Below are 24,557 nucleotides of genomic sequence, written 5' to 3'. Positions count from 1 at the left end.
AATTTCTCTTAGATTCGAACCCATAGCTGATGATAGAACTAGAATAGATATTTTCTGTTTCCTACTCACACGAGCCCATATTCTTGCTTTTTTATCAATCTCTAATTCTAGCCTGCCCCCCCAATCTGATATTATGGTGCCGGTATAGACCGAAATCCCGTTATGATCCAATTCTGACTGGTAATAGATACCAGGACTTTGTAATATTTGATTGATCACAACTCGGTATATTCCGTTTACTATAGAAGTTCCAAGGGAATTCATTAAAGGAATGTTTCCAATAAAAATTCTTTGTTCTTGCATATTCCTATTGGTTTTCCAAATTAATCCCGCGGATACATATAATTCAGAAGAATATGTAAGTAATTCATAGACAGCATCTCGTTCTTTTATCAGAGGTTCTACCAATTGATATGTTTCCACAAATAATTGAAATTCAATTTCGTGATCTATATCTTCAATTTTTGGAAATTGCGAAAGTTCTTCTATTAAACCCTGATCAATAAACCGATAAAACCCTTCAAATTGTATCTGATTAAATCCGGGTATTGTAGATGTTCCCTCTTTTCCATCCCCGAGCATCTTTTTTGAATTTATCATTTATCCGTTTATTTTAAAAATCCCATATCTCATTCTTCACCGAATCATATAGATAGAATTCGATCTAGCAATAATGGAATTTCTATTCTGTTTACTGAATCACATGAAATTTTATCCAACTCCAAGATATATGGAATGTATGAAATCCGTATGAACGGAGACTAGATTCAATTGGAATTTTTTTTATAAGAAAGAGATCCGAATGGAACAGAATTTAGAAATACCGCTGGAACTTATGGAGTTTTGTAACGACTAGAAAAAAAGTAATTTCATTTTCACCTATGATATTACATATTCCAATTCGATCGCATACCATAAAAAACGGTATTCATGATAGGATCTGTTCGAGCAGATAAACATATAAGAAATAGAAAACTTTTTTTTAAACACTTTACTTTTTCATGTATTTGTATTTCATTGTTCAAAAAAATAGTTGCAGAAAAAAGATGGATTTTTACCTATTTTGAATAGAATATTTAGAATATCATTGAATTGAAGTAGGTAAGAAAACGTATTTTTTTTTTATTTATTTTAATAATAATTAAAATAAAAAAGAATGCACAGGTATATATATATGTCTCTTTTTCTTCTTTTATTGTGGTACAGTTCTATTTGGAACAGCACATGCTGTGCTCTACCAAAAATTAAAAATTTTTTTCAATGTATTCAATGAAAAATTTCAATACAAAAATTTATTGAGAATTACTCCTCAAAAGCATCCCTAGAGAGATAAAATACCCCATTATAGAGCTATACAAGGTAACGTATGTTCTGATTCTGGGGTTTACATATACTCATTATTAGTGTTATAATTCAAATGGAAGAAGATTTCTTTTTAATTGAAAAAACTCAAAATAGATTAGTTATAAATCTATTTCTAATGATTTTCTTATCTTATATTATTAGAAATAAAAAATGTAAATTTGAATTCAAAAAAGGTCATGAATTTACAGTCAATAGTTAATGGTTCTGATTTGTACTAGATTCTATATTTTGTGACTGAAAATCTATATTTTTTTCGGAGTTGAAAAAAAAACAAGAGAAAATTTGAATCTAGTACAAATCATTTTGGCGGCATGGCCGAGTGGTAAGGCGGGGGACTGCAAATCCTTTTTCCCCAGTTCAAATCCGGGTGCCGCCTCAACAGGAGACTTGAAATCTCCTGTTATAAAACTATAACAAACGTAGGAAAAGACTCTTGATACTTTCTTTTCGTGATTCTAAGCCCCTGGCTCTCGAGGTTCTATTCTCTAACCTAAAGTTTTACCTATCAGATTAGAGGAAAACTAAAACGAGTGGAGGGAAATCCATTAGATTGGATAGGCAGAGAGGGAATTAAATTAATAGTTTTGGAAAGGATCTAAGATACTTTGGATATAGACTCATGAAAGTGTCGGAATGCTCAGACATTCAATCAATATTAGATTAGATGAAGAATTGCCTTTCGTTTTACTTCAAAAAAAAATAAAAAACGATAAAAGAAAGAAAAAAGATTATTCTTTCTACATATGAGTCAGATTTTTTGGATACTTCGAAAAGTATCTGTTTACTTGTGTTTACATCTTGTCGATTCTACTAGAAATTCTATAATTAAGAATAACTCAGTATAAGATAAGTGGATTTTTTGGAGTAGTTCATCAATGGTGACCAAATATCTCTCCCTTTTTTTGACTCTGCACCAGTGATTTCACTATTATTAGTGAACAATAATGGAAAAGTTTCTTCATATTCATAGGGGACAGAATTCACATGGATATAGTAAGTCTCGCATGGGCTGGTTTAATGGTAGTTTTTACATTTTCCCTCTCTCTCGTAGTGTGGGGAAGAAGTGGACTCTAGAAGTACTCCTAATTGCGATAATAATCAAACTCTATCAACCTGTATCAATTGTTTTAGTTTTCTAGACCGGCCGGCAATTTTTTTTAAGATCTTTTTTTAGAAATTGGATTTATGTTTTGTTTTATTGACTCATTTTATTTTTTGATATCAGAGTTTATACCGTTAACCATTCATGGGATAACCCCCTTTCGAAATCTCAAGAGGTTTCCATCGAATTCGGATTATCCGTATTAAATGGATCAAACAAACAAATGAAATTGAGAAAGTATGTACATAGATTTCATATTCTATATTAATTTATATTTACATTTATAAAGAAAAAGAGAGATATGGGTGGATTCCTTTATATTAAGATATTTCACTTGTATCTTTATACATTACAATAACCATAATGGCTAGTATGGTAGAAAGAGATCTCTTTCTACCATACTAGCGGGCCCCTTAGGATACTACTGAATCTAATGCATTCCTTTCATTTAAGACGAGAAATTGACATCCTTTTTTGTCATTGATAGTCAAATTGTATTCAAATTAATTATTTTGACTAACCGTTTTTACGTAAATTATAAGCAAAAAAGCAGTAGGAACGAGAATGAAGAGTGCAGTAGCAATAAATGCAAGAATATTGACTTCCATAATTAAATCGTTTATTATTTATTTTTTTTCTTTGGAATATCTCGGGATTTAATCCCATAGAGATGAGAAATCTTTCGCTTGTAAACTCACTCAGATGAATTAGATTTCGATGATATCGAATGAAAGAAATATCATGAATAACAATATCGGAGCTATAAAATCGATTCATCGTCAAGAATTTAATAGTATAACATAGGAAGATCTTTTATCCACACCGAATACATAATGAGATTCCTGATCCAATAAAAAACTATTTATTTATGATTCTTTTTCACCGCTTTCTTTTCTACAACCTAGTACTTTCCTTGTACAATCATCTGATGAAATATCATAAAAACCTTTTATACTTCGATTGTTTATAAAAAGAGTTTCTAAAGAACCTTAAATAAACAATAGAAATCAAATAGAGAAAACAAGTACGAAATTTCAATTTGAAATTTTCAAAATTTTGTTTTTGTAAGGGTCTATGATCTTTTGTAAAACAAAGGAAATGTGATAAAGACGAGTCCCGAAAAAAAAAAACGAAAATATTCCAAAAAATTAACTATATTAAATTTTCTTACGAGTTTTCTTCGACATCGACTCTAATCTTTAAAAGAGCATATTCATTAGGGAAGACTAATTTGATCTTTTTTTTGAAACATCCTCTTTACTTGGTTGGATTCGAACTATTTTCACTTCCTTGACTTCATAGAAACAAAAGTATATATAGGTACTCTTGGCAAACGTTATACGCTATCCTATTTTATTTTCCTACACGAGTTAATGGGAGATTAATTGACAAAAAGAGGAAACCCCATACAGTATCTCGTTCTTGAAGTGGTGAATGCTCTCAATAATTATAATTATACTAATTTACATATGTCTTTAAATTGGTGCAAAAGAAATACCCCTTTCTTTTGCTTGATGAAAAAAGAAAAATAAAACAAAAAGATAACCGAAACCATTTTGATCCCCTTGCCCAGAAACAAAAAGGGGAGTTTATGTCTTTTTTTTAATTGAATCCGCCGGGACTGACGGGGCTCGAACCCGCAGCTTCCGCCTTGACAGGGCGGTGCTCTGACCAATTGAACTACAATCCCATGGAAATAAAGCGGGTAGCTTACATATTCCTTCTTATGATTTCATCATAATCATTTCAATTTTAGATTCAAATTAGTGTTTTGTAACAAAGAAAATCACAAGTAATATATTGATATCTATATGGATATCACTAAAGTGATATCAAGGCCGATTACTAGTAATCCTTGCATTATTCTAAAATCGATTGATAATCTATTTTTTATTGTAATTTTTTATGGAAACAAAAAGTAACGAGCCACAAGAAAAAAAGAAAAAAGTAAAGTCGAAATATACCCAGATATTTGACTTTTTTCTTACCCTTCTCTGTCAATTATGCAAACAAAAAAAGGTTATGTAGACAGCGAATTATTGGCCGAGCTGGATTTGAACCAGCGTAGACATATTGCCAACGAATTTACAGTCCGTCCCCATTAACCGCTCGGGCATCGACCCAGGAAGAATCTATTCGAACTTTATGGATAATCCATGATCAACTTCCTTTCGTAGTACCCTACCCCCAGGGGAAGTCGAATCCCCGCTGCCTCCTTGAAAGAGAGATGTCCTGAACCACTAGACGATGGGGGCATACTTGCTCAACCGCCATCATACTATGATCATAGTATGATCAGTTTTTTAAAATTGTCAATATAATCAAATGGTATGACTAGCTTATAAGATTTTTTATTTTTTTCTATAGCATTCTATCATTTTTTTATTTTACATTTATATTCATATTCTAATCACAATTCTATAAAAAAATCGATATATTTCTTTTTATATTTGAAGTGGAAATATGAAAAAAAAAAAAAAATCGAAAAAAAGTCTAGTATAAAATCTTTAAAGAAGTGATTGGTCTGACAGAAAAAAAATAAAAAAGAGGGTAAGTTTCGTTTTTTTTACTTTACTTAATAGATTGCCTCATCTCATTGTTAAGAAATAGTAGTGTCCCTATCTAACACTAACCCAAGAAAGTCAGACAGAATCCATCTTTCTTCCCTAATTAGACGATGGATTGATAAGTTAAGTTATCGATTCTCGCTTCTAGTTGCGAAATGAGCTACTAACCACTATGCGTCTATTGTATATATATTAATATATATATATATTTGATTTACCTATCGACTCAGTCAGGAATTAAATCAAGACGGCCCTTTTAACTCAGTGGTAGAGTAACGCCATGGTAAGGCGTAAGTCATCGGTTCAAATCCGATAAGGGGCTTTTACTTTCTTTAACTTTCTATTACTTTCTTTAACTTTCTATATAGGAAAAATTCATTCGAAAGTCTATAATTTCGAATTTTTTGAATTTCATTCTAATGAATTTCATTTTATAATAACTATAATAAAGTGAGAGAGTTTAATAATAACTAATAATAAAGTGAGAGAGTAATTTAGAAAATCAAATTGAACATTTTTATATTATAATACAATGAATAATAATAAGTCGGCTTTGAATCGCCAAATAGATATTCGTTGTTTCCCTTTTTCGATAGATTAGAAATCAACAAATCCAAAAGAAAAAGTAAGTGGACCTAACCGTCGAATCATGACTATATCCACTATTCTGATATTCAAATTCGATAGAGATAAAATTGAAACAGTAGATTTGTTTTATTTCATATTTTTTATTCGGAAATCTGTCGATATCTCTTATTTAATCTTCTTGTTTCTATATTTCATAGGAAAATATTGCGTTCCTGCCTAGAGAAAGAAAGTCTTATTCCAAATTTTTAATACCTAAAGGGTATTTCATATCTTGTTTTGATTCCAGAACTGCCCTATTGTATAAGAATCAAATTGATTAAGAATCAAAAAATCTTAAAGAATTCAATCAATATTGATTTAAAGATACAATCTAAATTGAACAGTATGAAAGAAACTCTATTTACAGTTTCTATTATTTTATTTAAATATCTGAATAGATATAAATAATAAATTACCGCACCTGTGAACCAATAAAATAAAAAAGTAAAGAGCCAGACCAATTCTCCCTCCGTAACCAGAATATCAAATAATCAATAAATTTACCTAAGTAAGACATTCATCCTATTCATCTACTTCAAACATTTAAATTATATCTTAATGTTATATATTATGTTCAGGACGCTCAAAATTCTATCATTTATTTATGATTTGATTTCTCGCGCACTGCCCCATAAAATTTAACCTTTAGAATTTCATTTAATTGGTTTCGAAGATCAAAATATTTGATTTTATTGGTCCTTACTTAGGTAAACGCATCAACTCAAATTGTTTTCCTTGCTATTAGTTTCTTAATAAGTAGTTGAATCTAAATCATGAATTGTCAGATGACTCATTACTCAGATAAAGAAATCTTTTTTTCTATTTTATTTGATATCTACATGTCCATGCCGGTAAAAAAAGGGAAAATTTATTATTTATATCTAATTCAATACAATATTTAAATAAAATAATAGCAAACTGTAAATGAGAGTTTCTTTCTCACATACACCTTCAATCCCATTACATTGTCATCTTGTAAGCATCAATATGGAAATATTTGATTGATATCTGAAGCCATTCTTTATGATTCGATTTTTTGATTCTTAATACAATTTGATTCTTATACAACTAGAATTTAGGCTCTTGTTATGTTCTGGAATCAAAACAAGATATTGAAATACCCTTTAGGTATTAAAAAATTTGGAATAAGACTTTCTTTCTCTAGGCAGGAACGCAATATATTTCCTATGAAATATAGAAACAAGAAGATTAAATAAGAGATATCGACAGATTTCCGAATAAAAAAATATGAAATAAAACAAATCTACTGTTTCAATTTTATCTCTATCGAATTTGAATATCAGAATAGTGGATATAGTCATGATTCGACGGGTTAGGTCCACTTACTTTTTCTTTTGGATTTGTTGATTTCTAATCTATCGAAAAAGGGAAACAACGAATATCTATTTGGCGATTCAAAAGCCGACTTATTATTATTCATTGTATTATAATATAAAAATGTTCAATTTGATTTTCTAAATTACTCTCTCACTTTATTATTAGTTATTATTAAACTCTCTCACTTTATTATTAGTTATTATTAAAATGAAATTCATTAGAATGAAATTCAAAAAATTCGAAATTATAGACTTTCGAATGAAATTTTTCCTATATAGAAAGTTAAAGAAAGTAATAGAAAGTTAAAGAAAGTAAAAGCCCCTTATCGGATTTGAACCGATGACTTACGCCTTACCATGGCGTTACTCTACCACTGAGTTAAAAGGGCCGTCTTGATTTAATTCCTGACTGAGTCGATAGGTAAATCAAATATATATATATATTAAATATATATACAATAGACGCATAGTGGTTAGTAGCTCATTTCGCAACTAGAAGCGAGAATCGATAACTTAACTTATCAATCCATCGTCTAATTAGGGAAGAAAGATGGATTCTGTCTGACTTTCTTGGGTTAGTGTTAGATAGGGACACTACTATTTCTTAACAATGAGATGAGGCAATCTATTAAGTAAAGTAAAAAAAACGAAACTTAACCCTCTTTTTTATTTTTTTTCTGTCAGACCAATCACTTCTTTAAAAGATTTTATACTAGACTTTTTTTCGATTTTTTTTTTTTTTCATATTTCCACTTCAAATATAAAAAGAAAATATATCGATTTTTTTTATAGAATTGTGATTAGAATATGAATATAAATGTAAAATAAAAAAATGATATAGAATGCTATAGAAAAAAATAAAAAATCTTATAAGCTAGTCATACCATTTGATTATATTGACAATTTTAAAAAACTGATCATACTATGATCATAGTATGATGGCGGTTGAGCAAGTATGCCCCCATCGTCTAGTGGTTCAGGACATCTCTCTTTCAAGGAGGCAGCGGGGATTCGACTTCCCCTGGGGGTAGGGTACTACGAAAGGAAGTTGATCATGGATTATCCATAAAGTTCGAATAGATTCTTCCTGGGTCGATGCCCGAGCGGTTAATGGGGACGGACTGTAAATTCGTTGGCAATATGTCTACGCTGGTTCAAATCCAGCTCGGCCCAATAATTCGCTGTCTACATAACCTTTTTTGTTTTGCATAATTGACAGAGAAGGGTAAGAAAAAAGTCAAATATCTGGGTATATTTCGACTTTACTTTTTTCTTTATTTCTTGTGGCTCGTTACTTTTTGTTTCCATAAAAAATTACAATAAAAAATAGATTATCAATCGATTTTAGAATAATGCAAGGATTACTAGTAATCGGCCTTGATATCACTTTAGTGATATCCATATAGATATCAATATATTACTTGTGATTTTCTTTGTTACAAAACACTAATTTGAATCTAAAATTGAAATGATTATGATGAAATCATAAGAAGGAATATGTAAGCTACCCGCTTTATTTCCATGGGATTGTAGTTCAATTGGTCAGAGCACCGCCCTGTCAAGGCGGAAGCTGCGGGTTCGAGCCCCGTCAGTCCCGGCGGATTCAATTAAAAAAAAAGACATAAACTCCCCTTTTTGTTTCTGGGCAAGGGGATCAAAATGGTTTCGGTTATCTTTTTGTTTTATTTTTCTTTTTTCATCAAGCAAAAGAAAGGGGTATTTCTTTTGCACCAATTTAAAGACATATGTAAATTAGTATAATTATAATTATTGAGAGCATTCACCACTTCAAGAACGAGATACTGTATGGGGTTTCCTCTTTTTGTCAATTAATCTCCCATTAACTCGTGTAGGAAAATAAAATAGGATAGCGTATAATACGTTTGCCAAGAGTACCTATATATACTTTTGTTTCTATGAAGTCAAGGAAGTGAAAATAGTTCGAATCCAACCAAGTAAAGAGGATGTTTCAAAAAAAAAGATCAAATTAGTCTTCCCTAATGAATATGCTCTTTTTAAAGATTAGAGTCGATGTCGAAGAAAAACTCGTAAGAAAATTTAATATAGTTAATTTTTTGGAATATTTTCGTTTTTTTTTTTCGGGACTCGTCTTTATCACATTTCCTTTGTTTTACAAAAAGATCATAGACCCTTACAAAAACAAAATTTTGAAAATTTCAAATTGAAATTTCGTACTTGTTTTCTCTATTTGATTTCTATTGTTTATTTAAGGTTCTTTAGAAACTCTTTTTATAAACAATCGAAGTATAAAAGGTTTTTTATGATATTTCATCAGATGATTGTACAAGGAAAGTACTAGGTTGTAGAAAAGAAAGCGGTGAAAAAGAATCATAAATAAATAGTTTTTTATTGGATCAGGAATCTCATTATGTATTCGGTGTGGATAAAAGATCTTCCTATGTTATACTATTAAATTCTTGACGATGAATCGATTTTATAGCTCCGATATTGTTATTCATGATATTTCTTTCATTCGATATCATCGAAATCTAATTCATCTGAGTGAGTTTACAAGCGAAAGATTTCTCATCTCTATGGGATTAAATCCCGAGATATTCCAAAGAAAAAAAAATAAATAATAAACGATTTAATTATGGAAGTCAATATTCTTGCATTTATTGCTACTGCACTCTTCATTCTCGTTCCTACTGCTTTTTTGCTTATAATTTACGTAAAAACGGTTAGTCAAAATAATTAATTTGAATACAATTTGACTATCAATGACAAAAAAGGATGTCAATTTCTCGTCTTAAATGAAAGGAATGCATTAGATTCAGTAGTATCCTAAGGGGCCCGCTAGTATGGTAGAAAGAGATCTCTTTCTACCATACTAGCCATTATGGTTATTGTAATGTATAAAGATACAAGTGAAATATCTTAATATAAAGGAATCCACCCATATCTCTCTTTTTCTTTATAAATGTAAATATAAATTAATATAGAATATGAAATCTATGTACATACTTTCTCAATTTCATTTGTTTGTTTGATCCATTTAATACGGATAATCCGAATTCGATGGAAACCTCTTGAGATTTCGAAAGGGGGTTATCCCATGAATGGTTAACGGTATAAACTCTGATATCAAAAAATAAAATGAGTCAATAAAACAAAACATAAATCCAATTTCTAAAAAAAGATCTTAAAAAAAATTGCCGGCCGGTCTAGAAAACTAAAACAATTGATACAGGTTGATAGAGTTTGATTATTATCGCAATTAGGAGTACTTCTAGAGTCCACTTCTTCCCCACACTACGAGAGAGAGGGAAAATGTAAAAACTACCATTAAACCAGCCCATGCGAGACTTACTATATCCATGTGAATTCTGTCCCCTATGAATATGAAGAAACTTTTCCATTATTGTTCACTAATAATAGTGAAATCACTGGTGCAGAGTCAAAAAAAGGGAGAGATATTTGGTCACCATTGATGAACTACTCCAAAAAATCCACTTATCTTATACTGAGTTATTCTTAATTATAGAATTTCTAGTAGAATCGACAAGATGTAAACACAAGTAAACAGATACTTTTCGAAGTATCCAAAAAATCTGACTCATATGTAGAAAGAATAATCTTTTTTCTTTCTTTTATCGTTTTTTATTTTTATTTGAAGTAAAACGAAAGGCAATTCTTCATCTAATCTAATATTGATTGAATGTCTGAGCATTCCGACACTTTCATGAGTCTATATCCAAAGTATCTTAGATCCTTTCCAAAACTATTAATTTAATTCCCTCTCTGCCTATCCAATCTAATGGATTTCCCTCCACTCGTTTTAGTTTTCCTCTAATCTGATAGGTAAAACTTTAGGTTAGAGAATAGAACCTCGAGAGCCAGGGGCTTAGAATCACGAAAAGAAAGTATCAAGAGTCTTTTCCTACGTTTGTTATAGTTTTATAACAGGAGATTTCAAGTCTCCTGTTGAGGCGGCACCCGGATTTGAACTGGGGAAAAAGGATTTGCAGTCCCCCGCCTTACCACTCGGCCATGCCGCCAAAATGATTTGTACTAGATTCAAATTTTCTCTTGTTTTTTTTCAACTCCGAAAAAAATATAGATTTTCAGTCACAAAATATAGAATCTAGTACAAATCAGAACCATTAACTATTGACTGTAAATTCATGACCTTTTTTGAATTCAAATTTACATTTTTTATTTCTAATAATATAAGATAAGAAAATCATTAGAAATAGATTTATAACTAATCTATTTTGAGTTTTTTCAATTAAAAAGAAATCTTCTTCCATTTGAATTATAACACTAATAATGAGTATATGTAAACCCCAGAATCAGAACATACGTTACCTTGTATAGCTCTATAATGGGGTATTTTATCTCTCTAGGGATGCTTTTGAGGAGTAATTCTCAATAAATTTTTGTATTGAAATTTTTCATTGAATACATTGAAAAAAATTTTTAATTTTTGGTAGAGCACAGCATGTGCTGTTCCAAATAGAACTGTACCACAATAAAAGAAGAAAAAGAGACATATATATATACCTGTGCATTCTTTTTTATTTTAATAATAATTAAAATTAATAAATAAAAAAACATACGTTTTCTTACCTACTTCAATTCAATGATATTCTAAATATTCTATTCAAAATAGGTAAAAATCCATCTTTTTTCTGCAACTATTTTTTTGAACAATGAAATACAAATACATGAAAAAGTAAAGTGTTTAAAAAAAAGTTTTCTATTTCTTATATGTTTATCTGCTCGAACAGATCCTATCATGAATACCGTTTTTTATGGTATGCGATCGAATTGGAATATGTAATATCATAGGTGAAAATGAAATTACTTTTTTTCTAGTCGTTACAAAACTCCATAAGTTCCAGCGGTATTTCTAAATTCTGTTCCATTCGGATCTCTTTCTTATAAAAAAAATTCCAATTGAATCTAGTCTCCGTTCATACGGATTTCATACATTCCATATATCTTGGAGTTGGATAAAATTTCATGTGATTCAGTAAACAGAATAGAAATTCCATTATTGCTAGATCGAATTCTATCTATATGATTCGGTGAAGAATGAGATATGGGATTTTTAAAATAAACGGATAAATGATAAATTCAAAAAAGATGCTCGGGGATGGAAAAGAGGGAACATCTACAATACCCGGATTTAATCAGATACAATTTGAAGGGTTTTATCGGTTTATTGATCAGGGTTTAATAGAAGAACTTTCGCAATTTCCAAAAATTGAAGATATAGATCACGAAATTGAATTTCAATTATTTGTGGAAACATATCAATTGGTAGAACCTCTGATAAAAGAACGAGATGCTGTCTATGAATTACTTACATATTCTTCTGAATTATATGTATCCGCGGGATTAATTTGGAAAACCAATAGGAATATGCAAGAACAAAGAATTTTTATTGGAAACATTCCTTTAATGAATTCCCTTGGAACTTCTATAGTAAACGGAATATACCGAGTTGTGATCAATCAAATATTACAAAGTCCTGGTATCTATTACCAGTCAGAATTGGATCATAACGGGATTTCGGTCTATACCGGCACCATAATATCAGATTGGGGGGGCAGGCTAGAATTAGAGATTGATAAAAAAGCAAGAATATGGGCTCGTGTGAGTAGGAAACAGAAAATATCTATTCTAGTTCTATCATCAGCTATGGGTTCGAATCTAAGAGAAATTCTAGAGAATGTTTGCTACCCTGAAATTTTCTTATCTTTCTTAACCGATAAGGAGAAAAAAAAAATTGGGTCAAAAGAAAATGCTATTTTGGAGTTTTATCAACAATTTTCTTGTGTAGGTGGGGATCCTACAAGAGATGCTTACTTATAAATCTGATCATATTAGAGCTCGCCAAGAAGTACTTGGTACCACTATCATTGGAGGAACAATACCTAAACCAGAAGATGCTCCAGAATCTTTTCGATTACTTGTTCGAGAACTACGATCTTTGGCTCTGGAACTGAATCATTTCCTTGTATCTGAGAAGAATTTCCAGATTAATAGGAAGGAAGTTTAATCGGAATGAATCACAAAATTTCTTATATGATCGATCGGTATAAACATCAACAACTCCGAATTGGATTAGTTTCTCCTCAGCAAATAAGTGCTTGGGCCACTAAAAAAATACCTAATGGAGAGATAGTTGGAGAGGTGACAAAACCCTATACTTTTCATTACAAAACCAATAAACCGGAAAAAGATGGATTATTTTGTGAAAGGATTTTTGGGCCTATAAAGAGTGGAATTTGCGCTTGTGGAAATTATCGAGTGATCGGAGATGAAAAAGAAGACTCGCAATTTTGTGAACAATGTGGAGTTGAATTTGTTGATTCTCGGATACGAAGATATCAAATGGGATACATAAAACTGACATGTCCTGTAACTCATGTATGGTATTTGAAACGTCTTCCTAGTTATATTGCGAATCTTTTAGATAAACCTCTTAAAGAATTAGAAGGTCTAGTATACTGCGATGTGTGATTTGATCGAAATTTTTATTTTTAAGAATGATAAACTCTCATCCCCTTCAATCAATTTGGGATGCCCTCGATCTGACATGTCTCTTGAAAAGAGTAACATGAAGCTCAGACTTGTGGGTGTATTCAATACTCCCAAATAACAAGGGCGATTGGTCTATGGTCGATTCAGTAAAAAAAAAGTACTTCAAATTGATAGTCGTACCTCGTGAAAAGAAGACCTTTTTTTTGTCGAATTAAGCATTCCCTTATCTTTCTAAACGAAAAGAAATTTGGTTTTTTATATTGAAGTAAACAAATATGTCATGGTTGGAGAAGTCTATACATCGCATATAAGCTTTAAGAATATTGTGGCATAACCATCGAGGTAACGCAGGACCTAAAAGATCGAATGGAACAATACATAGACAAATAAATCCCGTATGAATTCTAAGGCATTCCTTTCACTTAAGGTAAAAAGTATTCCGGCATTCGAAGGGAAGTAGACTACTCAAGAATTTGACATTTTTTTCTGTCGTAATTTTGAATTCACTAAAGAATCTAAATAGAAATCAAAGAAGAATTAATTGAATCAATGAAATGGTGGTTGGTTTGCACTGAGAACTTGAGTAAGGCGTAGATTCTTTTTGGGTTTTCACTTGATTTTATAAAATACAATTGGAAAGTGCGACCCCTTTCTTTATCTTTATTTGATATAACTACTTGAGCCGGATGAGAGGAAACTTTCATGTCCGGTTTTGAGGGGGGGAGATCATATAGTGGACCCTATCCCAATTTTTCTTTTGCTAGGCCCATAACGAAAAAACCTACTTTCTTACGATTACGAGGTTCATTTGAATATGAAATTCAATCCTGGAAATACAGCATCCCACTTTTTTTTACTACTCAAGGTTTCGATATATTTAGAAATCGAGAAATTTCTACTGGGGCGGGTGCTATCCGAGAACAATTAGCCGATTTAGATTTGCGAATTATTATAGAAAATTCGTTGGTAGAATGGAAACAATTAGGAGAAGAAGGTCCCACGGGGAATGAATGGGAAGATCGAAAAATTGTAAGAAGAAAAGATTTTTTAGTTAGACGTATGGAATTAGCTAAGCATTTTATTCGAACAAATATAGAACCGGAATGGATGATTTTATGTCTCTTACCGGTTCTGCCTCCCGAGTTGAGACCCATCATTCAGATAGAAGGGGGTAAACTGATGAGTTCAGATATTAATGAACTCTATAGAAGAGTTATCTATCGGAACAATACTCTTACTGATCTATTAACAACAAGTAGATCTACACCAGGGGAATTAGTAATGTGTCAGGAAAAATTGGTACAAGAAGCCGTGGATACACTTCTTGATAATGGAATCCGTGGACAACCCATGAGGGATGGTCATAATAAGGTTTACAAGTCATTTTCAGATGTAATTGAAGGAAAAGAGGGAAGATTTCGCGAGACTCTGCTTGGCAAACGGGTCGATTATTCGGGGCGTTCGGTGATTGTCGTTGGACCCTCACTTTCATTACATCGCTGTGGATTGCCTCGCGAAATAGCAATAGAGCTCTTCCAGACATTTGTAATTCGTGGTCTAATTAGACAACATCTGGCTTCGAACATAGGAGTTGCTAAGAGTCAAATTCGTGAAAAAAAGCCGATTGTCTGGGAAATCCTTCAAGAAGTTATGCAGGGGCATCCCGTATTACTGAATAGAGCACCTACTCTACATAGATTAGGCATACAGTCATTCCAACCCATTTTAGTGGAAGGACGCACTATTTGTTTACATCCATTAGTTTGTAAGGGGTTCAATGCAGACTTTGATGGGGATCAAATGGCTGTTCATGTGCCTTTATCTTTAGAAGCTCAAGCAGAGGCTCGTTTACTTATGTTTTCTCATATGAATCTCTTATCTCCAGCTATTGGAGATCCCATTTCTGTACCGACTCAAGATATGCTGATTGGACTCTATGTATTAACGAGCGGCACTCGTCGAGGTATTTGTGCAAACAGATATAATCCATGTAATCGAAAAAACTATCAAAATGAAAGAATTTACGAAACAAACTATAAGTATATGAAAGAACCCTTTTTTTGCAATTCCTATGATGCAATTGGAGCTTATCGGCAGAAAAGAATCAATTTAGATAGTCCTTTGTGGCTTCGGTGGCAATTAGATCAACGCGTTATTGCTTCAAAAGAAGTTCCTATCGAAGTTCACTATGAATCTTTTGGTAACTATCATGAGATTTATGCACACTATCTGATAGTAAGAAGTGTAAAAAAACAAACTTTTTGTATATATATTCGAACCACAGTTGGTCATATTTCTTTTTATCGAGAAATCGAGGAAGCTATACAAGGTTTTTCTCAAGCTTGTTCATATGATACCTAATAATATGGTATTCATAAAAAAGAATTATAGGACACCCGTGTGAATTCGGACCTCTCCGAGTCAACTCGGACATAGTTCCTGACCTAAAAAATCAAGATCGAGAAAAGGAAGTTTTGCAATCATTGACTCAAACTCATTGTCGAATCCCATTCAGCAGAATATGGAGGTACTTATGGCGGAACGGGCCAATCTGGTATTTCACAATAAAGTGATAGATGGAACTGCTATTAAACGACTTATTAGCCGATTAATAGATCACTTCGGGATGGCATATACATCACACATCCTAGATCAAGTAAAGACTCTGGGTTTCCAGCAAGCAACTGCTACATCCATTTCATTAGGAATTGATGATCTTTTAACGATACCTTCTAAGGGCTGGCTTGTCCAAGATGCTGAACAACAAAGTTTGATTTTGGAAAAACACCATCATTATGGGAATGTACATGCGGTAGAAAAATTACGCCAATCTATTGAGATATGGTATGCTACAAGTGAATATTTGCGACAGGAAATGAATCCTAATTTTAGGATGACGGACCCTTTCAATCCAGTCCATATGATGTCTTTTTCGGGAGCTAGAGGAAATGCATCTCAAGTACATCAATTAGTAGGTATGAGAGGATTAATGTCGGATCCCCAAGGACAAATGATTGATTTACCTATTCAAAGCAATTTACGCGAAGGACTGTCTTTAACAGAATATATTATTTCTTGCTATGGAGCCCGTAAAGGAGTTGTAGATACTGCGGTCCGCACATCAGATGCTGGATATCTTACGCGTCGACTTGTTGAAGTAGTTCAACATATTGTTGTACGTCGAACGGATTGTGGCACTATCCGAGGGATTTCTGTGAGTCCTCGAAATAAAAGTCGGATGATGTCAGAAAGAATTTTTATCCAAACATTAATTGGTCGTGTCTTAGCAGACGATATATATATAGGTTCCCGATGTGTCGCCTTTCGAAATCAAGATCTTGGGATTGGACTTGTCAATCGATTCATAACCTTTGGAACACAATCAATATCTATTCGAACTCCCTTTACTTGTCGGAGTACATCTTGGATCTGTCGATTATGTTATGGCCGGAGTCCCACTCATGGTGACCTAGTTGAATTGGGGGAAGCTGTAGGTATTATTGCGGGTCAATCTATTGGCGAACCGGGGACTCAACTAACATTAAGAACTTTTCATACCGGTGGAGTATTTACAGGAGGTACTGCCGAACATGTACGAGCCCCTTATAATGGAAAAATCAAATTTAATGAGGATTTGGTTCATCCTACACGTACACGTCACGGGCATCCTGCCTTTCTATGTTATATAGACTTGTCTGTAATTATTGAGAGCGAAGATATTATACATAGCGTGACTATTCCACCAAAAAGTTTTCTTTTAGTTCAAAATGATCAATATGTGGAATCAGAACAAGTGATTGCTGAGATTCGCGAGGGAACATCCACTTTTCATTTTAAAGAGAGGGTTAGAAAATATATTTATTCTGACTCCGAGGGCGAAATGCATTGGAGTACTGATGTATCCCATGCACCCGAATTTACATATAGTAATGTCCATCTTTTACCAAAAACAAGTCATTTATGGATATTATCAGGAGGTTCTTGTGGATCTAGTCTAATTCTTTTTTCGATCCACAAAGATCAAGATCAAATGAACATACCCTTTCTTTCCGTCGAAAGAAAATCTATTTCTAGCCTCTCAGTGAATAATGATCAAGTGAGCAAAAAATTTTTCAGTTCAGATTTTTCTGATAAAAAAAAATCTGGGATTCCCAATTATTCAGAATTGAATGGAATCGTAGGTACTAGTCATTATAATTTCATATATTCTGCTATTTTTCATGAGAATTCGGATTTATTAGCAAAAAGGCGAAGAAATAGATTTCTCATTCCATTCCAATCGATTCAAGAGCAAGCGAAAGAGTTCATACCACATTCAGGTATCTCGATTGAAATACCCATAAATGGTATTTTCCGTAGAAACAGTATTTTTGCTTTTTTTGATGATCCTAGATACAGAAGAAAGAGTTCCGGAATTCTTAAATATGGAACTCTAAAGGCGGACTCAATCGTCCAAAAAGAGGATATGATTGAGTATCGAGGAGTCCAAAAATTTAAGACAAAATACGAAATGAAAGTAGATCGCTTTTTTTTCATTCCTGAGGAAGTGCATATTTTACCCGAATCCTCCGCCATAATGGTACAGAACTATAGTATCATTGGAGTCGATACACGAATCACTTTAAATATAAGAAGCCAAGTCGGCGGGTTGATCCGAGTGGAGAGAAAAAAAAAAAGGATTGAACTCAAAATATTTTCGGGGGATATCCATTTTCCGGACAAGACAGATAAGATATCCCGACATAGTGGCATCTTGATACCGCCAGGAAGGGGAAAAACAAACTCTAAAGAATCAAAAAATTTAAAAAATTGGATTTATGCCCAACGGATCACACCAACCAAGAAAAAGTTTTTTGTTTTGGTGCGGCCCGTAGCTACCTATGAGATAATGGACAGTATAAATTTAGCAACACTCTTCCCACAAGATCTCTTTCGGGAAAAGGATAATATTCAACTTCGAGTTTTCAACTATATCCTTTATGGAAATGGTAAACCAACTCGAGGAATTTCTGACACAAGTATTCAATTGGTTCGCACTTGTTTAGTCTTGAATTGGGACCAAGACAACAAAAATTCTTCCCTCGAGGAGGTCCGCGCTTTCGTTGTTGAAGTAAGTACAAAGGGTTTGATTCGAGATTTCATAAGAATTGGCTTAGTGAAATCCCATATTTCGTATATAAGAAAAAGAAATAATCCGCCGGATTCGGGATTGATCTCTGCAGATTCCGTGAATCCGTTTTATTCGCTTTCTCCCAAGGCTGGCATTCTTCAACAATCGCTTAGACAAAATCATGGAACTATTCGTATGTTCAGAAATAAGGAATCCCAATCTTTGTTAATTTTATCATCCTCTAATTGTTTTAGAATCGGTCCATTTAATCATGTAAAATATCACAATGTTATAAACCAATCAATAAAAAAAAAACCTCTAATTACAATTCAAAATTCGTCGGGCCCCTTAGGAACAGCCATTCAAATTTCGAATTTTTATTCATTTTTGCCTTTACTAACTTATAATCAGATCTCTGTAATTAAATATTTGCAACTTGATAACTTCAAATATATTTTTCAAATAATTCACTCTTATTTAATAGATGAAAACGGAAGAATTTTTAATCTAGATCCATACAGTAACCTTGTTTTGAATCCATTCAAATTGAATTGGTATTTTCTTCATCAAAATTATAATAATTATTATTGTGAGGAAACGTCCACAATAATAAGTCTTGGACAATTTTTTTGTGAAAATCTATGTATAGCCAAAAAAGAACCATACCTAAAATCGGGTCAAGTTTTAATTGTTCAAAGGGATTCTGTAGTAATAAGATCCGCTAAGCCCTATTTGGCTACTCCGGGAGCAAAAGTTCACGGGCATTATAGAGAAATTCTTTACGAAGGGGATACATTAGTTACATTTATATATGAAAAATCGAGATCCGGTGATATAACCCAAGGTCTTCCAAAAGTAGAACAGGTGTTAGAAGTCCGCTCGATTGATTCAATATCACTGAACTTAGAAAAGCGGATTAAGGGTTGGAACAGGTGTATAACAAGAATTCTTGGAATTCCTTGGGGATTCTTGATTGGTGCTGAGCTAACTATAGTGCAAAGTCGTATTTCTTTGGTTAATAAGATTCAAAAGGTTTATCGATCCCAGGGGGTGCAGATTCATAATAGGCATATCGAAATTATTGTACGTCAAATAACATCAAAAGTTTTGGTTTCAGAAGAGGGAATGTCTAATGTTTTTTTACCTGGAGAATTGATTGGATTGTTACGAGCAGAACGCACGGGGCGTGCTTTAGAAGAAGCAATCTGTTATCGAGCCGTTTTATTAGGAATAACTCGAGCATCTTTGAATACTCAAAGTTTTATATCCGAAGCAAGTTTTCAAGAAACTGCTAGAGTTTTAGCAAAAGCTGCTCTTCGGGGTCGTATCGATTGGTTGAAAGGCCTGAAAGAAAATGTTGTTCTAGGGGGTGTGATCCCCGCCGGGACCGGGTTCAACAAAGGATTGGTGCATTGTTCACGGCAACATACCAATATTCTTTTTGAAAAAAAAACAAAGAATTTATCTTTATTAGAGGGAGATATGAGAGATATTTTATTTTATCACAGGGAATTTTGTGACTCTTCTATTTACAAATCTGCCTTTTCTAGAATTGAATAATTCCTAATAGCAGATTCCTGTTTTGAATTTCATGTTTTATTGTTTGCTGTAGTCATTTGCTTTAATAATTTGTTAACACTAATAAAGATAATAATGAATACAAAATAATGGCTCGGCTCGTGCATAAACGGACAAGAGAAGGTTCCATTGGAACAAATTTTTATTTTAGTTTTGGGTACCCCCCTTTTAAGTGTGAAAAGAAATGACAAAAAGATATTGGAACATCGATTTGGAAGAGATGATGAGAGCAGGAGTTCATTTTGGGCATGGTACTAGGAAATGGAATCCTAGAATGGCACCTTATATTTCTGCAAAGCGTAAAGGTATTCATATTATAAATCTGACTAGAACTGCTCGTTTTTTATCAGAAGCTTGTGATTTAGTTTTTGATGCAGCAAGTAGGGGAAAACAATTCTTAATTGTTGGGACAAAAAATAAAGCAGCTGATTTAGTGTCGCGGGCTGCAATAAGGGCTCGGTGTCATTATGTTAATAAAAAGTGGCTCGGCGGCATGTTAACAAATTGGTCTACTACAGAAAAAAGACTTCATAAGTTTAGGGACTTGAGAACTGAACAAAAGACAGAGGGATTCAACCGTCTTCCGAAAAGGGATGCAGCTGTGTTGAAGAGACAATTATCTCGCTTGGAAACATATCTAGGCGGGATTAAATATATGACGGGATTGCCTGATATTGTAATCATCATCGATCAGCAAGAAGAATATACGGCTCTTCGAGAATGTATAACTTTGGGAATTCCAACCATTTCTTTAATCGATACAAATTGTAATCCCGATCTCGCGGATATTTCTATTCCAGCAAATGATGACGCTATAGCTTCAATTCGATTCATTCTTAACAAATTAGTATTCGCAATTTGTGAGGGTCGTTCTAGCTATATACAAAATTCTTGATTAATAATAAGATAAATAAATCAATTTTTTTGAGGGAGGGGCTCCCTGTATTTCGATTTATAAAATCGGTTACTATTCCTGAATCATACAAAAGAAAAAGAGATAAAAAACTGGGTATATTGTGTGATTCGTTTAGTTGGTATCCAAAACTAAAATAAAAATTCAAGTAAATAAGTAAAAAAAAAGGGGGGGTCTTGAATCAAAATAATTTAAAGTTCTTATTTCTGTCAGAGGGCAATATGAATGTTTTATCATGTTCCATCAATACACTAATAAAAGAAGGGTTATATGAGATATCTGGTGTAGAAGTAGGCCAACATTTCTATTGGCAAATAGGGGGGTTCCAAGTCCATGCGCAAGTCCTTATTACTTCTTGGGTTGTAATTGCTATCTTATTAGGTTCCGCAGCTCTAGCGGTTCGCAATCCACAAACCATTCCAACTGGCGGCCAAAACTTCTTTGAATTTGTCCTTGAATTCATTCGAGATGTGAGTCAAACCCAGATTGGAGAAGAATACGGTCCATGGGTTCCCTTTATTGGAACCCTGTTTTTATTTATTTTTGTTTCTAACTGGTCAGGAGCCCTTTTACCGTGGAAAATTATCCAGTTACCTCAAGGGGAGTTAGCAGCACCAACGAATGATATAAATACGACGGTTGCTTTAGCTTTACTCACATCAGTAGCATATTTTTATGCGGGTCTTAGCAAAAAAGGATTAGGGTATTTCAGTAAATACATTCAACCAACTCCAATTCTTTTACCCATTAACATCTTAGAAGATTTTACAAAACCCCTATCACTGAGTTTTCGACTTTTCGGAAATATATTAGCCGATGAATTAGTAGTTGTTGTTCTTGTTTCTTTAGTACCTTTAGTGGTTCCTATACCTGTCATGTTCCTTGGATTATTTACAAGCGGGATTCAAGCTCTCATTTTTGCCACTTTAGCTGCGGCTTATATAGGTGAATCCATGGAGGGTCATCATTAACTATTTTTTTTTTTCAAATTTAGGTTAGCCCAATTATCGAATAGTTGGTTTACGTTATGTAAGAAACACTTGTATATGTCATATTTGATATTGACTAGGTATATATAAGTTAAAGATCTATATAATCTGCCCCACTATTTTTGTGAATTTCTATTTAGATAACGATTCGATTATAAGTTCTTACTTTTTATCTGTGAATTGGCTGAAAAAAACGATCAAAAAAAGAACGAAGAATTAAAAGAAAAGAATGGTTCACAAAAAAGAAACGGCATAAAAAAGTCGTATATATATATATTATGCATTTTTCAAAATCCCGTGGATAGGAACTAATATCAAAGTAATTCTTATCAAGTTTTTGGTTATTTTGGCTGGATGAATCTTAGCGATGACTTAATTATAATTAAGTCCTAAGTCGTTGGATGATTGTATCATTAACTATTTCTTTATTTTGGTGTGAGGAACTTATCATGAATCCACTGGTTTCTGCTGCTTCGGTTATTGCTGCTGGGTTGGCTGTTGGGCTTGCTTCTATTGGACCTGGGGTTGGTCAAGGTACAGCTGCGGGTCAAGCTGTCGAAGGTATCGCGAGACAACCTGAGGCAGAAGGAAAAATACGAGGTACTTTATTGCTTAGTTTGGCTTTTATGGAAGCTTTAACAATTTATGGCCTAGTTGTAGCATTAGCGCTTTTATTTGCGAATCCTTTTGTTTAATCCTAGAAATAATAAAATTAGGAATTTTTTTTTTCGTAGTTTTTTTTATTCTATCAAGATTTCACTCCTACAATTATTCATTGAGACAACAACCCTTGGGAAGGACTAATTTGAGGATGGGGAATTAACACATCGATTCGCTTTCTTCCTTCCCCTTATTCTTTTTAGTTTAATGGAAATTTTTTTTTAAGGAGTGTTGCGCAAAAAGGAGGTTTAGGTTTTTTAAAATTGATATAAAACTTGGTCTCAAATTCTAGCTTAATTTTAATTAAGTCTCATTATTATTATTGAAAATTAAAAATTTTTGGAAAATAAATTTGTAAATAGAATAGGTTTTTGATTCTGTTTATAAATATCCAAATAGGTAAATTAAATTATAAATTATTAAACGAAATTTTCTTTTTATTCAAAAAAACAAAGAATAAAAAAAAAAAAGGACAGAGTTCTTTTTTTTTATAGTTTAGCTAGAAGAGGAGATTATATGAAAAATTTAACCGATTCTTTCGTTTACTTGGGTCACTGGCCATCCGCCGGGAGTTTCGGGTTTAATACCGATATTTTAGCAACAAATCCAATAAATCTAAGTGTAGTCTTCGGTGTATTGATCTTTTTTGGAAAGGGAGTGTGTGTGAGTTGTTCATTTCAAGAATAGGCTGGATTCGTCCAGTGGCACTATAACTAGCAAAGAGTGCCTAATCCCGCGAATTACTTCTGAATACAAAATTCAATAAAAAATCATATTTTAGAACCATAGCATTTCGTTATTCTTTGGTAAGTCTACTTGACTTTGATTCTCTATCAACCAAAAATTTGGGACCATTAATTAACATGGTTAAAACTAAACCGTTTGAAGTTCAGATGCAACATGGTACTCTTTCTACCATATGTAGTCTAATTAAAAAATGAATAAGATTTTCAAAAAGAATAGTTCGGCTTTTTTCGATATAAAACACTCATGTCGATAAAAATTTTTGAGTCTTTTTGTATAATGCAGAATTGATAACCTACGTATAAAGTAATAAAAATTCTTTGGATTTCAAGAAAAAAAGAAACAACTTTGCTGACAATTATCAATTTTTTATTGGTCAGAAGAATCCTCCAAATAGTTTTGTCTTGGATTGGTGATCTTTTTCGATAGAAATATATATTGAATATGAATTGAATACAACAAAATTGGGAGAGGATAGGCTCATTACATGAAAAATATGGGAATGAAAGTCTCATACATAATTGATAAATGATTGGAATACGTGAGCATGAGAGCCAAATGAATCGAAAGATTCATGTTTGGTTCGGGAAGGGATCATAGAACTTTTTTTTTTACTGAATAATCTACTTTCATTAAATGATTTATTAGATAACCGAAAGCAGAGGATATTAAATACTATTCGAAATTCAGAAGAACTACGTGAAGGAGCTATTCAACAATTAGAAAACGCCCGAGCTCGCCTGCGTAAAGTAGAAATGGAGGCGGATCAGTTTCGCGTAAATGGATACTCTGAAATCGAACGAGAAAAAGTAAATTTGATTAATTCAACTTCTAGGACTTTGAAACAATTAGAAAATTACAAAAACGAAACCATTCTTTTTGAGCAACAAAGAACAATTAATCAAGTCCGTGAACGGGTTTTCCAACAAGCTTTACAGGGAGCTATAGGAACCCTAAATAGTTGTTTGAGTAATGAGTTACATTTACGTACTATTAATGCAAATATTGGTATGTTTGGTACGATGTGAAAGAAATTATGATTAGCTCTTAGA

At 32.8% G+C, this 24,557-nt stretch overlaps 1 protein-coding gene and 4 non-coding genes across 6 annotated transcripts; 3 read left to right on the top strand and 2 right to left on the bottom strand.

The window, feature by feature from the left end:
* The first annotated feature begins 1,670 nt into the window (after window positions 1-1,670).
* Window positions 1,671-1,741, top strand: TRNAC-GCA. Its single transcript has one exon. It is a non-coding gene; the product is annotated as a tRNA-Cys (tRNA).
* Window positions 1,742-5,284: 3,543 nt separating this feature from the next.
* TRNAT-GGU lies at window positions 5,285-5,356 on the top strand. Its single transcript has one exon. It is a non-coding gene; the product is annotated as a tRNA-Thr (tRNA).
* Window positions 5,357-7,315: 1,959 nt separating this feature from the next.
* On the bottom strand, window positions 7,316-7,387 carry TRNAT-GGU. Its single transcript has one exon. It is a non-coding gene; the product is annotated as a tRNA-Thr (tRNA).
* Window positions 7,388-10,946: 3,559 nt separating this feature from the next.
* TRNAC-GCA lies at window positions 10,947-11,017 on the bottom strand. The gene has a single exon. It is a non-coding gene; the product is annotated as a tRNA-Cys (tRNA).
* A 1,802-nt stretch (window positions 11,018-12,819) lies between these two features.
* LOC125602803 (DNA-directed RNA polymerase subunit beta') lies at window positions 12,820-23,083 on the top strand. Of its 2 annotated transcripts, XM_048774206.1 has the most exons (2): window positions 12,820-13,484; window positions 14,262-23,083. In XM_048774206.1, the coding sequence occupies exons 1-2, from the start codon at window positions 13,032-13,034 to the stop codon at window positions 15,870-15,872; spliced, it is 2,064 nt and encodes a 687-aa protein (XP_048630163.1). In that variant the 5' UTR covers window positions 12,820-13,031; the 3' UTR covers window positions 15,873-23,083. The 2 variants fall into 2 exon arrangements, with proteins under 2 accessions (XP_048630163.1, XP_048630164.1); XM_048774207.1 differs by having other exon boundaries at window positions 12,820-23,083.
* Window positions 23,084-24,557: the final 1,474 nt, after the last annotated feature.

The sequence above is a fragment of the Brassica napus genome, unplaced genomic scaffold (genome assembly GCF_020379485.1).
Source record: "Brassica napus cultivar Da-Ae unplaced genomic scaffold, Da-Ae ScsIHWf_2991;HRSCAF=3778, whole genome shotgun sequence".
In the NCBI taxonomy this organism is placed as follows: Eukaryota; Viridiplantae; Streptophyta; class Magnoliopsida; order Brassicales; family Brassicaceae; genus Brassica; species Brassica napus.
The sequence above is the reverse complement of the archived record's forward strand: the minus strand, read 5'-3'. Positions and strand labels throughout refer to the sequence as shown.

Coding starts and splice junctions, on each gene's coding strand:
- LOC125602803 (XM_048774206.1), top strand. CDS start 13,032: ATGAATCACAAAATTTCTTATATGATCGATCGGTATAAACATCAACAA. Junction 13,485..14,261: donor AAGGTCTAGTATACTGCGAT/GTGTGATTTGAT, acceptor CCCTATCCCAAT/TTTTCTTTTGCTAGGCCCAT.